Raw genomic sequence first — 16,879 nt, forward strand, 5'->3', positions numbered from 1 at the left:
CGGGGATCAGATAATCATAGGACCCACCAGGCCAAAAAAATATTCCCTACCCATGTTCCAACTTGCAAAGCAAGCATGAAAATACCCCCTTGCTAGGCTTTAGCTGAGCTGGGAAGCAAATTTAATTTAATGATAATGGAGCTGTAAATACATTAAAGATGCCTTGGTTTTTATGCCACAGCCCTGTTATCTATTTAATTTCATCGTGTCTAAAATCACATCTCTTGCCAGTTTAGAGCTGGGTTTGCCCGGTGCCCGGTTGGATTATCCAGAAAAGCTTTCAAGAAGCTATTATTGGCCCACGATCACACAATGAAATCTCACCTCATTATGCATAATAGCACGGCGAAACCAAGAGGTCAGTAAGGACGAGAAGCTGGTCATCAGTGAACTGCTGCTTGTGCTCTTGCCAGTTATCATGGTGGGTCCTCCGGAAATTGGACAAAGTTTTTTTCACTGTCATCTGTGTGGCGAGAAGCAGAGAAATGGATCTAAACAGCGTATTTAAAACAACTATCCTGCGTTGGCAGAGGCAATTTAAAAAAAAAATAAATCCATGATAAGCCAACTTATTCTCAGTTTTCTTTAAGGACTCAGCTATGAATTAGTACAGTGGTACCTCGGGTTACATACGCTTCAGGTTACATACGCTTCAGGTTACAGACTCCACTAACCCAGAAATAGTACCTCGGGTTAAGAACTTTGCTTCAGGATGAGAATAGAAATTGTGCTCCGGTGGCGCGGCAGCAGCGGGAGGCCCCATTAGCTAAAGTGGTGCTTCAGGTTAAGAACAGTTTCAGGTGAGAAAGCCTTGCTGCCAGGGGATGCGGTAAGAGGGCTCTTACCTCAATAGGCTGAGGATCATTCAGGTGTGCACTAAGGTCCATTAAAAGCTGAGGCATCCAGGTGGGCACGTCGTAAGGACTGGATAAAATGCACGCGCTAAGTCCCAGCACACCAGCATGGCGCTTCACCAAATCTGCAACAGAGAAAGTCATTGATGCTTTCTATGTACAAGAAACAAAACATTGTGTTTGTATGTGTGTGTCGGGGGGGGGGGGGGAAGGGCCCTTTCTTTCTAAAGATTTCCTATAAAATGGGTCTACTATACAATGGGCGATAGCTGATACCTTACTCACAATGTTTCAGGTGGCTGGAGTAAACTTTACAAGGCCTCCCCAGCTGACCTCAAAAGTAATAATAATAATAATAATAATAATAATAATAATAATAATTTATTATTTGTACCCCGCCCATCTGGCTGGGTTTCCCCAGCCACTCTGGGCGGCTTCCAACAAAGATTAAAAATACATTAAAATGTCACACATTAAAAACTTCCCTGAACAGGGCTGCCTTCAGATGCCTTCTAAATGTCAGGTAGTTGTTTCTCTCTTTGACACCTGATGGGAGGGCGTTCCACAGGTGGGCGCCACTACCGAGAAGGCCCTCTGCCTGGTTCCCTGTAGCTTTGCTTCTTGCAATGAGGGAACCGCCAGAAGGCCCTCGGCGCTGGACCTCAGCGTCCGGTCAGAACGATGGGGGTGGAGATGCTCCTTCAGGTATACTGGCCCGAGGCCATTTCAAATCTCCCTTTCTTTTCTTTGATGGAAAGGAGGGTTTGGGGCTCCTTGGAGTAGTACAGTATCCCTTCTAACTCTCCACAAGTCAAAGCAGAAAGGGAAAAGGGAGATCTGAGCTGCATGCGACTTTTCAGTCCTTTCCCAAGAGCTCCTGCGCTTCCAAGTTTGGTGGCAGATGGAAAGAAGAAACAGCAGGCAAAAACAAACACCTAAGTAGCATGCTGCTCCCAATTAACATGCCTCACTGCACTGCAGTACAATAGAGTAGCTTGCAAGCAAATAAGCAGAAGCTGCCGCAAAGCCCACCTGTGTGCTCACAAGCCCCTGGGCTTTGCACCTCCTAAAACGTCTAGCTTCCTCCTCCTACTTCCTGCTCCCCTTGGCAAAGTATCCTCAGTTGTGAATCTGAGTTTACTCTGGTTTGGTTCTCCCGTCCCTAGTCACTGCGCCTGTGTTGCCTTCCTGTTTCCTGAACCAGCAGACCGACAGCTTCCAATGAAGCACCTTTTCCACTGCTTTGGACTGAAACCATTTCCAGCGGTGGTGAGCTAGTCTCAGGCATGTGAGGACACCAAAGCTCAGACAAAGACCCTCTTAAGAAGCCATCATGTATGGCTTTACCTGCAGGAGGAATGGTATCCACCACGGTGCTGAGGTCTCTTTTCCTCTTCTTCGGGAGCCTCCTCTTACAGAGCTGCTCAAAGTGAGTCTGCAGGGGGTCATCAATCACCAGGAAGTGGCACTGGAGCAAGCCGCTCAATGTGGTGGCCGCCATCTCTCTCACCTAGGGACGGACGAGGAAACCAGTTACTCCAGTGAACAAGTCTGGTCGACAAGTTGGCATTTGCCCCACTGCGGTATCTTTTTCAAACGACCCCATAGTAATTCATGATTTCAGTGATTGGCTTGCTTGGTATTCCTTTCTGTAGGAGTTCCCGCATTGAATTCAGCTGCAAATGCAAATTTTAATGTATGCGACGGGATGTCAATGAAAGCGGTTTGGTGACAAGTTTGCTCACTCCGCGACCAAGTCTTCTGACCCTGGGGTCTATTAGCACTTCACCTTTCAGCTCAGCAGAGTGTGTTTAAGAATGGGCTCTATATGCTCAATGCTTAACACAAATTTGAGTAAGGTAAAGGGGTAAAGGTAAAGGACTCCTGACAGTCATCTGGGGTTGCAGTGCTCATCTCGCTTTACTGGCCAAGGGAGCCAACGTTTGTCCGCAGACAGTTTTTCTGGGTCATGTGGCCAACATGACTAAGCCGCTTCTGGTGAAACCAGAGCAGCACACGGAAACGCCGTTTACCTTCCTGCCAGAGTGGTTTAGACCACAGCGCCACCCGCATAGTATAAAAATGAGAGGAAGTTGATCTCAAGTGCCTGTTAACTTCCTTTGCTCATTTATTAAGGGGTCTGCAGGCTGACTTTTAGCTTTGTAAAACTTTAGAATATTATGTTCAAGGGTATAATTTAATGTGCTGGTTTGGAGGCAGAGTGTTGGCAGGTGCTTGTACTCTGGAGAGCCAGTCGCAAATGTGCCAACTTCTGAATACTGTTAACTACGTGTTTTAGATTCTTTGCCTTTTATCACTTATATGGGGATTTAAGGAGTGGCGCACGACATGATCAGAGCAATTGGAAACCCAACAGGAGTCCAGAGAGGAGGAAACTACAGTAGTTTAGGCAACAGAGGTCCAGATCATGCCAGTGATCTTTGAGAGAGCAGTTTCGGAACGGGGGGCAGGGACCAGATTGAAGAAAGGCATGAGCAGAGCTAGAGGAAAAGTCAAGGCAGTGGGAGTAAGAAGGGGCACCGGGGATTTGGAAGTGAAGCATAGAAAGGGGTCAGACCGATAGTTGGATAGGGAAGGTGGGTGGTTTGAGAACAGGGGGAAACAGTAGCATATTTGAAAGTACAGTTGTACCTTGAACATCTTGGTACTTGGGATGTTTTGGCTTCCAAATGCCACAAACCCGGAAGTGAGTGTTCCAGTTTGCGAATGTTATTTGGAAGCCAAACATCCCACAGGGCTTCTGATTGGCTGCAGGAGCTTCCTGCAGCCAATCAGAAGCCACGCTTTGGTTTCTAAACATTTTGGAAGTCGAACAGACTTCCGGAACGGATTCCGTTCGACTTCTAAGGTACGACTGTAGTTAGAAGGGAGCCAGAAGAAAGAGAAAGAGGGAATTTCACAGGAGAAAGACACACCATTAGTTATTGTCTTGACAAGGTCAAGACAGTGCCCATGGAAGTAGGAAAAAGGGACTTGATGCAAAGAATAAAGCCTCACAGAATGAATTTGAAAAGGTAAGAAAGCAATGGGATGTGGGAGGGGCAGGGCCTGGAACGGGCAGGATTTGGAAATAATGAGGCCCACCGCAAGAACCCAGCTGCCAGGGTGAGGAGAATGGGATATGAGGGACATTCAAAGGGGAGAGCAGCTTTTCTTTCTGATACCTTTTATTTAAATCAAAGCTGAGAACCAAAATGCTGGGAAGGAGGAAGGAGATATGGGGGATTCACTATTTCCTTCACCCTAAACAACCATGCCAGGCACAACCTAGCCTCTACTTGATGGCAGAAGCTGCTCTTGTCTTTATGTAACACACACAGAGAGAGAGAGAGAGAGCGAGAGCGCAAAACAGCACTGGAGTAACAAGTGAGCACCATTTTAGGGCTTGCCAGCTCAGGGCAAGGAAACGCAAGATTACCACCACCGCAAGATTTGAGGTTTCCATGGCAACCAGGTCACAAGAGATTACACACAAGGAGGCGCTTTGCCGATCTGTACTGCTGTTTTGCAAGAACGTACTATTCATCTGGCGATTTGCAAATTTGCTCTACAAATTAGTTCCGCAAGTCTGCATTGCTGCTAAAGAGGGAACAGAAAGCAGCGGGGGGGGGGGGGTGTTTGCTTGTTTTAGACGGCAGGATAAATGTTCCAACTAAGAGTGGTAAAAGGATGCTAGTAACACTCATAGGACGCAAGCAGAACTCAGGGCTATGTAACACTGAAGCAGGAACCAAAGACTGCTTCAAATTCAAATCAATGCTGCCTGCAGCAGTTAGGTCACTAGCAAACCTGCTTCAGGAACTACCATTTTGGGAAACAAAATGTTTCAGAAACTATTATAACCAACAGTAAAGTTGCCCTGGTAACCTATCGCTCGGTTCATTTGCCTCCATAAATGGTTATTTCACTCACACATGAACAATGTTGTATTTGCAGCTTCTGTTTCATATAATCAAAATATCGCATGAGAGCACTAGCAACCGTAAAACAAACTTATGCTGACCTCTTAAATATACAGTAGATACCGTATTTTTTTGCTCTATAAGACTCACTTTTTCCCTCCTAAAAAGTAAGGGGAAATGTGTGTGCGTCTTATGGAGCGAATGCAGGCTGCTCAGCTATCCCAGAAGCCAGAACAGCAAGAGGGATTTGCTGCTTTCACTGTGCAGCGATCCCTCTTGCTGTTCTGGCTTCTGAGATTCAGAATATTTTTTTTCTTGTTTTCCTCCTCCAAAAACTAGGTGCGTCTTGTGGTCTGGTGCGTCTTATAGAGCAAAAAATACGGTAATTAAAAATGCATTCAGTGCCTGGGCAAAGTAAAAGACAATGCTATATCAGAGAAAAGGAGGAATGTCATGACAAAAGAGCATGACAAAAGTGAGGCATATTCAAGGCCCTCTGGTTTCAAAGGGGAAGACTTAAGCATATGCTGGCCTGAAGGTAGCAACAAAGAGCGTAGTTGCTAAAATTGGGAAATTGAATGGACCTTTGCAGAGCAAATGTAAGAAACAATAATGGAAAAGCTTTAGTGTTGCTGAAATGGACAAGCTAACTAGAATAATACAGATGTGAAATGAACATGGGAAACGTAATAAACTACTATCAAGTGTTTTCTGATGATGATGTATGGTTTTTGCAGTGTTTGGTTCATATATGGATCATATTACCTAATTCTTCCACCAAGATCAACAGAACTTTTAAAAGTGATTAAACTTTGGGCAGGATGGTGCCCCGTTACCTACGAAGCTCAACTTTTATTTTGCAAACATGGATTTTTCACAGGCTGTCAAGAAATGCAAGCACAGGTATATTGTTCACCTCAAGCTGTTCATCTTCTAGCAGTCTTATAATCAGCCATCTGATGTCATTTACCGCTTCTTCATTGTTTAGGAAGATAAAAAGATTATAAAAAACCATGGTCTGGAGGTAGGTTAGCACTGTGTACCTAGCATGCCAGGAACTATTCTTTGCTGTCTGCAAAATAACAAAAAAGCAGCAGTTAGAAAAAATTAAACAGGCAATTCTTCAAGTGGAAGCAAGGATCAGCCTGCATTTAAACCACCTTCCATATACAGAGAAAGCAAAAACTCTCCATAGCTACATTTCAGAATTTATCTACAAGTAGACATAGCAGGTCTTTTGCTCTAATGCTCATTTGTCCTAACGCTCACTCCTATTTCCATGCCCAATCCCCTCTCCTTAATTCCTCAGATGACAGCTTAACTTCTGAGCTTGTTGCTGGCATCCGTCTGTCTAAAGAGACAACGGAGTACGCCTCTAGGGGTGAAGTCAAACCACTGCGTTAGCCACTGGGTTAGTACCCTCGCTTGGATTGTCTAGTTCATTAATGGCATGAACCCTGTAAAGGTGGGGCAGAATTCATTAGGTTTCCATGAGCAGAGGAAGCAGAGATGCACTGCACCCCAGAGGGAATAATTAATAATAATAATAATATTTTATTTATATCCAGCCCTCCCCAACCGAAGCCAGGCTCAGAGCGGCTAACAACAATAAAAGTAACACAGTATTCTAAAATCAATTCATTTTAAAATCAATTCAAAATAAAATTAATGGCAACCATTAGGCTAGAGTTCTGTGAGGATTACCAAAGAAGGGGGTCAGACTGTTCCTCGGCCAAAGGCCTGGAGGAACAGCTCTGTCTTGCAGGCCCTGCGGAAAGATGTCAAGTCCCGCAGCGCCCTAGTCTCTTGTGACAGAGCGTTCCACCAGATCAGGGTCACAGCCGAAAAGCCCTGGTTCTGGTTGAGGCCAGCCTCACCTCCCTGTGGCCCGGGACCTCCAAGATGTTATTGCAATAAACAGGTCTTCCCTCCACACCCATACCACCTGCTATAGGGACGGCTATTTTGGTAGTCATCAAATAATTCAGAATTTTATAGGAGACCCACCCCCCAAAAGTATTGAGGCAGAAGGCATTTACTGTCAACGGTTGCCTCAAGGGAATGCTGACACCACGAAATATGCTTTTGTTGTTTACACAGCTTAAGAAAGCGCCACGTACTTGTTTTAGCACCTGAAGTACCAAAGGCACTTGTTGAGGGTACAGCAATCCCTGAGACATTAACGACAAGCACATCTTAGCATCTCTCTTAAGTTCATCGTAGCTGTTGTCATTTTCTACAGGTGCGATCTGTGGAAGGAAGAACAGGAAAGGTGAGTGGACCCAGGTTGAAGACCGACAGCCAAAGAAGGTTTCTTTTTTGTAAAATCAATACAATGCAGGATTACAATTTCAGCTTCTCCAACTAGAAAGATGGGATCAATGAAATATTCAAGCCTAAAGCCCCTAAATGCTGTATTGAAGTACATTCACAAAATAATCAACAGCTGAAGTGAGCTGCTTGTTTCGCTATTAATATGCCTACTCCAAGGACACTGAGTAGATGCCGCTACTACGATCTTCAGGTGGTATATAAATTTAATAAAGAATAATAATATTTGGCTCTGAGAATCTAGAAACATACAGGGATTTGGACAATAAAATTGAGATTTTAAAGCTTTAAAGGGAGGGGAAATTGCCTCCCTGAAATATTTCTGTATTATCTGTCTAATCCCCTTAACTGAAACAGGACTTAAATAGGACAAGTGTTTCGTGGGTTGCTCCCAGAAATGGCAACCTCTGGTGGGTTTTCTCTGAAGCATACAAAGAAATGAACATGTGCATTGAATTCTCAGCAGTATTAAACCTGAAAAGACTTCCCTAGCTCAAGGCTTGTCATCTTTTACAATTGGGCAGCAAGGGTGAGTTATGGCAATTTAAAAAATACAATATTGAAAATAGTTTTAAACAAATTACAGTCGCAAGAGTGGATAATGAAAAACCACATGCAGTGCTTCATCAAGCCCATCTTGCCCTTAGGGAAGCAGAAAATTGAAGAGTTGTACAATCTCCTAAAGAAATAGATGTCTTTCAATTTCACTGCAATTTTGTGCCAATCTTTGGTATACTGCTTTGTGAGCCCCACCTGAAAAGCAGTACATAAATACCTTGAATCAATCAATCAATCAATCAATCAATCAATCAAAGAGTAGGTGTAAAAGCCAAAATAAGACAAATAATTTCTCTCAATAGATAAACTGGATGTAAAAAGAACTGTTTTAGGCAGAACCTGTTAATATGGCATGAGTTTCTATGTGTAAGTATTTAGACAGAGCAGTTGAAAAAAAAAGAGTCACTTAAAGTATTATGTTGTTGTTTCTAACAAACTTTTCATACTTGAGAAATGGAAGAAGTGCTTGAAGAAAAATAAACGCACTTCCTTAAATTTGAAAAAAAAACCACCTAAGATTTATCTGCTTCCACTGCTTTTGAACTGCTAGGTTGGCAGAAGCTGGGACAGAGCAACGGGAGCTCACCCCGTTGTGTGGATTCGAACTGCTGACCTTCCGATCGGCAAGCCCAAGAGGCTAAGTGGTTTAGACCACGGCGCCACCCAGGTCCTGCTATTTGTCAAGCATTGTTGGTTTAATGTGTTCCGAAATTACCTCTGAAGCCTAAAGAGAACTAACAAACCACGTACCTTGAAAAACAACGGCAAGAGCTGAAGCTGTTCCGCAACAGCTGTGGAAAAGGCTCTCCCCGCAGTTGCCATCAACCACTTCAGAACTGTCAAAGGCAGAAGAAAGGCAAACACAACAGCTTGGCACAAGGTCAAACAGAGCACAGCAAGACACAGGCATGGTTCAAACTAATCTTTTCCAACTATCAGCTGCCTTAGAAGACACAATGGTCGATATTGCCCATTTGATAATGAATTTAAAATGTTAGTATTACAAACAGGAATTATTTGGATTGTCATGTTTTATTCTCTCGATGCATTTTGAAATGAGCATTCATTCATTTAAAAGCATTTATAAATTTCTTAATATTTTAAAAAATCTCTCTGAGGCACAGTATGAAAACAATCAATATTAGGCTGCTTGTTGTAATAATGCACCTGTATATACATTTGCTGTTGTGATTTGAATTATTTTGGGTGACACTCATGTGGAAAAGCGGAATGCGAATTGAAATAATAACTCTCAAATAAGTACAGCTGGGCATTTAATTTGGTGTGCGCAAGTTTAGCACAGGCACTTACTGGTTTTCAAGAGTTTAATGCCCTGAGTTCGCTCATCTTCATCTCCGACTCCATTCTCTTCCATAACATGATTCTGAATTTCTTCATCTACTTCCGTGAGGGGTTTGAGTTTTTCAAGTATTCGGGAAGTGAACTCATGGACATGGGGAGATTTTGTTGGAGCGGTATTTGGTAAGGAAACATCTATCATGAAGATGTATGTCAGAACGCTACACGAAACAAAATGAAGTATACACGTTTAATATTTTCCTTTAAACCCTGTTCACAAATTTGTTGCAGAAATTACTACTCATTCTAGTTCCTGGGGAGAATCTGACAGCTTCCTTAGAAATCTAACAGCTAAGAAGAAGAGTTTGGATTTGATATCCCGCCTTTCACTCCCCTTCAGGAGTCTCAAAGTGGCTGACATTCTCCTTTCCCTTCCTCCCCCACAACAAACACTCTGTGAGGTGAGTGGGGCTGAGAGACTTCAGAGAAGTGTGACTGGCCTAAGGTCACCCAGCAGCTGCAAGTGGAGGAGCGGAGACGCGAACCCGGTTCCCCAGATTACGAGACTACCGCTCTTAACCACTACACCACACTGGCTCTCAATAATACATTCACAAGATTCACAAGGTAGAGCCTTCTTGAGTGCGTTCAGATTGTTATGTGAGAAGGGGGTTGTACGTTTGAATGCTCCATGTAAAAAAGGTCCTTTCGTGAGGAACTAGCACCTCAGAGAGAAGAATACTAGCTTAGCCTGATGTGCTAATTTTCTATGAACAGAGAGGGTTTTGTTGTTGTTGAGGTGGGGCATTTAATCATACAACCTCCAGCATTCTGAAGGAAAGACATATTAATATTTGACTTTGAGGGCCTTCTGGCAGTTCCCTCCCTGTGAGAAGTGAGGTTACAGGGAATCCGGCAGAGGGCCTTCTTGGTAGTGGCACCTGCCCTGTGGAATGCCCTCCCATCACATGTCAAGGACATAAACAACTATCTGACTTTTAGAAGACACCTGATGGCAGCCCTGATTAGGTTTGGTGTTTTCTTGTGTTTTTGTATTTTGCTGGAAGGCGCCCAGAGTGGCTGGGGCAACTCAGTCAGATGGACGACATATAAATAGTAAAATTACTAATGCTATTATACCATATTTAAGGCTTCTGCCAAACGGCGAGAGCTTCCATCCTCTGGCTTTCAGCTGAGGGCTGCAGGCCTAAAAACTATGCACGGACTTGAGAACACTAACCTTCCTATCCTCTCTCGGACATTTTTGTAAACTTGGGTGAGTTTCGGCTCTAGGTACTTCAGCAATCTGTGGAGCAGCTCTGGTACTCGCCATTCTTGCTGTGCAAGACCTCCTTGCAGGACATACAGTCGACTAGGAGGGGGCAGGGGAATGGGGAGGGGAGCGGGGAAAGACAGAAAAACATACAGTAAGGTCATAACTTAGGGAAGCACACCTTTATCGCCACCCAAAGACCCCAAGGCATGACACAAACAATTCTCTTACACTTCATTGCTCACAAAAGGTAGGCCAATGACTAAATTTTTTGCTTACAATAAACCAAGGGAACTAGCAACAGGCACAGGCAAACTCGGCCCTCCAGATGTTTTGGGACTACAACTCCCATCATTCCTAACAGGACCAGCGGTCAGGGATGATGGGAGTTGTAGTCCCAAAACATCTGGAGGGCAGAGTTTGCCTATGCCTGAACTAGCAGCTCCTCATATAGTTAAAAGGGGGGGGGGATGGCCATAGGAACACCTTTGCTGGAAATGAAAACCACCAAAATTGCAGTAGTACAACATGCACGGATATTAAGAATAGTTCCAGCGGCCCTTTAATGGTGTGTGCATGTGCCTGCTTCTGGATGCAGCTTTGTCACTGGAAGTCCAGGCAGCATCAGTGGCTAGGAGCATCTTTTATCGGCTGCATCTGGTAAGAAAGTCATGACCGTTCCCGGACCAGGAAAGCTTGGATGGGTTAGTTCATGTACTGACTATTTCCATACAGTGGTACCTCTGGCTGCGAACGGGATCCGTTCCGGAGGCCCGTTCGAAACATGAAAAGAGCGCAACCCGCAGCGGCGCGCCTGCGCACGCAGGGGTTGCGATTCGCCACTTCTGCGCATGACGTCATTTTGCGCTTCTGTGCATGTACGAGCAGCGAAACCCGGAAGTAACCCTTTCTGGTCCTTCCAGGTCGCCGCGGGACGCAACCTGAAAGAACGTAATATGAGATATGACTGTACTGGATTACTGCAGTGTACCCTATGTGGGGCTTGATCCAGAAGCAATTACTGCTGTATGCTGTGGTGCAACAGCTGACAAGAGTGAGAACCCGTCAGCATGGGAACAATCTGTTCTGTATAAATATGAGCCCCACTGTCTTCCACACTTTGGCCTACGACAAATAGGCAAAATTATTATTAATTTTTACTACTACTATTATTATTATTATTTACCATGCATCAACAAATGATCCTCCTTCACCGCTCAACGGAGACTCCAACAACAATTCAAACAACCAGTGCAATTTTCGAGGGTCCCTGCTCTCCTGTATTAACAATTTTAAAAGGCAAAAGGGGCAAAATGATTTCTGGCAAGTGAAATCTTGGTAAAGCTTTTTGAAAGACAATTCAATATCAAACATTTGTGCTGCTAAAAGAGTGGGTTCTATTGCATAACAACGTGTTTTGTTTTGTCTTTTTTAAAAAAGCAAGCAAGAAATAAAAATCCAGACAGAAACCATCATAAAAAAAAAAAAATGCAGCACCAAAATGCCAACTTGTATAAAATGTTCTTTTTGCCCTGAGCACATACCCTTTTTGTCTCTAAGCATGCTAAAGCTTTGATCTAAGCCTTATCGCCAATCCTAAGCAGGTTACTCAGAAGTAAGTGTCACTAAGTTTAATGGTATTTATTCCCACGTTAAGAGTGCACAAAACCCTATTCCTGGGCTATAATTTGCTAGGGAGTAAGACCAGAAGCAAGACTTACTTCTGAGTAAACAGCCAGAGGGCTGAATCACAGGTCTTCAAAAGTACGTTTTCATCCAAATTTCTAGGTTCATGTGAAACTTAAGACTCAGCAGCCACAGCTGTAATTTCCTGTCTAACGAAGGCACTATTTCCCCCCGATGGTCACAGGACGAGCCAGAGAGACCCAATAATTAGATAGCAGCTTTCTCTTGGGCTGCATAACACGTCACATTTGCAGCACCCCAAAAAAGAGAAAAGATAAGAACAAAGTCCAAGCCTTGCCCTGTGCACACCAGATGGATTGCAGAGAGCAAAAAATGGACAAAAATGACTGCAAAGGGGAGAGGCATGGAGGAAGGGGGAGCAAAACTGAAGAAGACTGAGAAGACACCTTACCCTGTAGCAACCTGAGCTAAAGGGCAAGCTGTGACAGAAGCACCTAAGAACTGAACAGTTCCTCCCATAAGGAAGAGGCTTGGTACCCACCTCACTGAGGAATAAGAAGAGCGGAGAACTATAGTGCTTCTATCGGTTTGTTGTTGTTTTTTAAAGATACAGCAAATTAAAAAGGAAATATGCAGGACTTACACATGACGTTGCTATACAGGTACCCCAGTCATTGTAGGTTTCCACTGTTATGTTGGATAAAGCTGTCCTAAGAAGCGGACACAGAACTTTCCAGAGGTTCTCTACCTGTACAAAAAGGGAGAACAGGCAAAGAAATCATGAGAAGTACGTAGGCACGGCCGACCCGCCCATGAGGCTAGGCAAGGCAGCTGTCGTAAGTGGCACCCTCCAAGGAGTGGCATCCTGTTGTGCGTTGCTGCTGGTCTCTAGGAGCAGAGAGGGACTGGCGGCAGATAGGGAGGCGAGATCTCCCCTCCCCCACGAGAGGTGGTGTGATGGGGCTTTGCACCTGCTTCTCCTGAAGGGAGGAGCTTGTGCAAAGCCTCACTGCCGAGTGGGAGGGGTTATCCAGAAAGGACCTTCTCTTTCCCCCTGCCCAGCAGGGGAGTCTTCTTACGGAGTATGCTCTCTCATTGTGGGGGTGGCAGCAGGTCTCACCTTGGGCCACCCCTGTACATATGACACATGGACTCTCTCTTAGCACTGCTGCTGTATTTTCATGTTTTGTTTTCTTGCATACTGCTCAGATACTGCTTAAGTTTAAGCCGTCTCAATTAAAAAACCCAAAAAAAACCCTCAACAAAATGTAATTTCTTACAAGGATGTGGCAAGGTAACGTTGCCAGTATAGAAATCTGAAATAGAGCTCCTGTCAGAATCTCTGCAGCCTAAGGTCTGGAGGAACCCAAAACCAAGAACACGGAATCCTTAATATTTTGGGCCAATGGCGAAAGATCAGAGAATAAACAGTAGTTCATTCTTAATCTCAGCTACTCATGATTCTGATACTAAGGGGTAAATATACTTTAGCAATTCCATGTATTTGTTTAGGAAATCCCAGAAACCAATTAATATTAATGTACAACTTTTAGACTGGGGTGGAGTAGGCTTCAAAAAAAGCAATGATTTATTTGAAAGTTTAAAACTGGTATTATTTATATAATACTCTTCCTCAGGAATTCAAGGTAGCTTTTCTAACCACCTTGGGATTTCACAGGTTTATATTCTGTGTGCACTGGTTTTAATTATGGCATTTTATTTTGTTCTACACCACCCTGCGACACTTATGATGAAGTGTAGTATAAAAAATAACCTAAATAAATATAGGATACATTCAACAAAGCACTGAGAAAGTAGTTCCGTCAACACAAGGCTCTCTGGTTGCACAATGGCCCTTTTCCTAAATCTGTTTTGGGGGTTTCCACAACCCTCCGGATCATATTTGGCGGACAGTGTGGGAGGACATGCAGGGGGGTGAGAAAGTGGTAATCCTTGTGCATGCGCAGCTGTTTCGTTTTTGCAAAAATTAAGCGAAGTACACACTACCTTTTCAAATGTCCAGTGCTTAGATCCTCTTATCACACCAGCTATAATTTCAGCTATGCATCGTTGGGGACTTTCGTGAGAATCTATTGCCAAACGTTCTAAGTGGGGTTTCAATACAGGCAAGAAGGCATCATCAAAGTTTCTGAACAAGCCCTGTTAAAACAAGACTCATGGTTTAGTTTTAAACTCGTCACTTTTACGAAAAAGGCTTGCACAACTCCTAACTTAACTGTGCCAAAGTGTTAATTCTAGAAAACGCATGAAAAATATAATCAAAAGGGGTACTTTCCCATCCATTAATACAATGCACACTTTCCAAAGTTGTATTAAAAATAAAATAAGGCATGCTATATACATAGATCAGGATACAGTGGTACCTCGGGTTACAAACACCTCAGGTTACAAACATTTCGGGTTACAGACTCAGCTAACCAGGAAGTAGTACTTCGGGTTAAGAACTTTACCTCAGGATGAGAACAGAAATTACACGGTGGCGGCGTGGCAGGCGCCATTAGCTAAAGTGGTACCTCAGGTTAAGAATGGATTCAGGTTAAGAACGGACCTCCAGAATGAATTAAGTTCGTAACCAGAGGTACCACTGTACTGGTTTTAACTTTAAATGATGCATAAGCCATGGATGAGAGAAAAGCAACAGAGACCTGTGTTGGAAGTGCTGCAGTTCTGTGCCACCCCCCCTCCCCCAGGAATAAGAGAGAACCCCCCTGCATTTACACATGCCTACATAGGTGCATGGAATTATATTTTTCAACATTTCCCTCAATATATATTTGCAAGCAAGCTCCCCAAAAGCATATATTGCCACTTTTAAGTGGCCATCCGTCTGCCACAGGAGACAATAGAAAGAATTTGCCATCAGGAAGAAAATCAAACCGTTGGAAAGTTGGACTACCTGCTGTGGATATAGAGTCCCTACCCCCCCCCCCCCCAATGTAAGTCTTACAAAAGGCAATACAATGAATATAAGCACAGCAGATTCTGGGTTGTCTGCAAATGAAAACTCTGTGTCAGAAAATAAGCTCCAAAGAGGTAAGCAAAGAGAAGAATAAAGGTAAAGGGACCCCAATCATTAGGTCCAGTTGTGACCGACTCTGGGGTTGTGGCGCTCATCTCGCTTTATTGGCCGAGGGAGTCGGTGTGCAGCTTCCGGGTCATGTGGCCAGCATGACTAAGCCGCTTCTGGAGAACCTTCCCGCCAGAGTGGTACCTATTTATCTACTTGCACTTTGACGTGCTTTCGAACTGCTAGGTTGGCAGGAGCAGGGACTGAGCAACGGGATCTCACCCCGTCGTGGGGATTCGAACTGCCGACCTTCTGATCGGCAAGTCCTAGGCTCTGTGGTTTAACCCACAGCGCCACCTGCGTCCCTTTCAAAGAGAAGAATAGGGGGGCTAAAAAAGGGGGGGCAACAGACCCCTGGACGGTTAAGTACAGTCAAAGGTGCCTATTGGGTTGTGGCGCTCATCTCGCTTTCAGGCTGAGGGAGCCAGCATTTGTCCACAGACAGCTTTCTGGGTCATGTGGCCAGCACAGCTAAACCGCTTTTGGTGCAATGGGACACTGTGATGGAAACCAGAGTGCATGGAAATGCTGTTTACCTTCCTGCCACAGCAGTACCTATTTATCTACTTGAACTGGTGTGCTTTCAAACTGCTAGGTTGGCAGGAGCTGGGACAGAGCAACGGGAGTTCACTCCGGCATGGGGATTTGAACTGCTGACCTTCCAATCAGCAAGCCCAAGAGGCTCAGTGGTTTAGACCACAGTGTCACCTCCCTTTAATAGAGGGGCTAAGGACAACTTGGTCATGGCACTCATTCACAGCTTCATAAACCATGGTTTAGGAGACCTTGGTTCAATTGTCCAAACTGGATCAATATGCGGAATACAGAAGTTTAACTGCATGGATCATATATTACAGAGCTTTTTGCAAAGGATTTTATCATTTTCTATAAGGTGTAACTAATCAAAGAAATAGATAACTGGTTACCTTGAAGAGGCAAAATCTGCGAGGATTAAATTTATCCTTTCCTTTTCTGTCTTCTAAAGAAAGAAACTTGATTAACTGCTCAACAAATTTTGGATCAGAAAAATGATCATAAATGACCTGCTCCTCCTGTAAAAAAAGAAAGAAACAAGAGCACAATGAAACTAAAAGGCCCTGTTTGGTTTGTACAACAGTCAGGCGTCGTCCTGGAAAAAAAGTCTGCATAGTTTATGGTCTCAGATATGTGACACCTTAACAAAAACAGGCATTTTGGGTCAAAGGAAACATTATTCACGAGTGCAGCTCATTTCAAAGCAGCTGCATTTTGTGGAAATACCGATAGAAATCTGGGTTCCTGTGAAATTAATGAGAGCCAGGACATCAGTTGCTGCAACTCAATTGACAACCTTTGAACCAGCCTCATTTTTCCAGGCTCATTAGAAGAACTGCAAGACTTTCAGAATCCTGGCAAGGACAAAATACTCTTAAATCTTAAGCTTTGAAAGACCTTGTGTAGCTTTCTACAGCAATGCTTTTCCTTTTGCTAACTTTCCATCCTCAGTTCAGCAATCATTTTGAGTTGACAAGACAACCCACACGCTTCATAAACCAGTGTGGTGAACTGAAAACAGGTGTCGCTAACATGGTGTGCTCCAGATAATTTTTTGGGTCTACATCACCCCTGACTACTGGTGATCCAGGCTGCGACTGCTGGGAAATACAGTCCAATAACATCTGGAGAGAACCAAGTTGGCTACCTTTGAAGTAAAGTAATAGCCAAAGCATCTATGGGTGGCCAGAAATCATCAACTTTTTTTGAATGGTAAGCCGCTCATCGCTTATATGGAGAGAAACAAACTGTGAGTGCCTCCCGGCTTGGGAAAGAAAACTGAAGAGCAGGCACAAATGGGCAACAAGTAACACTAATTCATGGCAAGCTGTTGCTTATGACTTCTTTTACATGTGCACTGGGTCACATAAAT

General features: G+C 44.0%; 1 protein-coding gene across 1 annotated transcript in view; it reads right to left on the bottom strand.

The window, feature by feature from the left end:
- The window catches only part of LOC308474485 (proteasome activator complex subunit 4), a 201,365-nt gene that overhangs the window by 2,376 nt on the left and 182,110 nt on the right, over window positions 1-16,879 (bottom strand). Inside the window, exons 33-44 of the mRNA XM_081000810.1 lie at window positions 15,900-16,025; window positions 13,893-14,045; window positions 12,529-12,633; window positions 11,425-11,516; window positions 10,206-10,337; window positions 8,978-9,186; window positions 8,417-8,502; window positions 6,898-7,026; window positions 5,694-5,849; window positions 2,202-2,364; window positions 846-979; window positions 325-463 (exon numbers count right to left, since the gene is read on the bottom strand). Of these exons, the coding sequence (XP_080856936.1) occupies window positions 329-463; window positions 846-979; window positions 2,202-2,364; window positions 5,694-5,849; window positions 6,898-7,026; window positions 8,417-8,502; window positions 8,978-9,186; window positions 10,206-10,337; window positions 11,425-11,516; window positions 12,529-12,633; window positions 13,893-14,045; window positions 15,900-16,025 (1,620 nt within the window). The 3' untranslated portion in view covers window positions 325-328. The remainder of the gene's footprint in view (window positions 1-324; window positions 464-845; window positions 980-2,201; window positions 2,365-5,693; window positions 5,850-6,897; window positions 7,027-8,416; window positions 8,503-8,977; window positions 9,187-10,205; window positions 10,338-11,424; window positions 11,517-12,528; window positions 12,634-13,892; window positions 14,046-15,899; window positions 16,026-16,879) is intronic.

This window comes from Podarcis pityusensis (genome assembly GCF_964106645.2).
Source record: "Podarcis pityusensis genome assembly, chromosome: 3".
Classification (NCBI taxonomy): Eukaryota; Metazoa; Chordata; class Lepidosauria; order Squamata; family Lacertidae; genus Podarcis; species Podarcis pityusensis.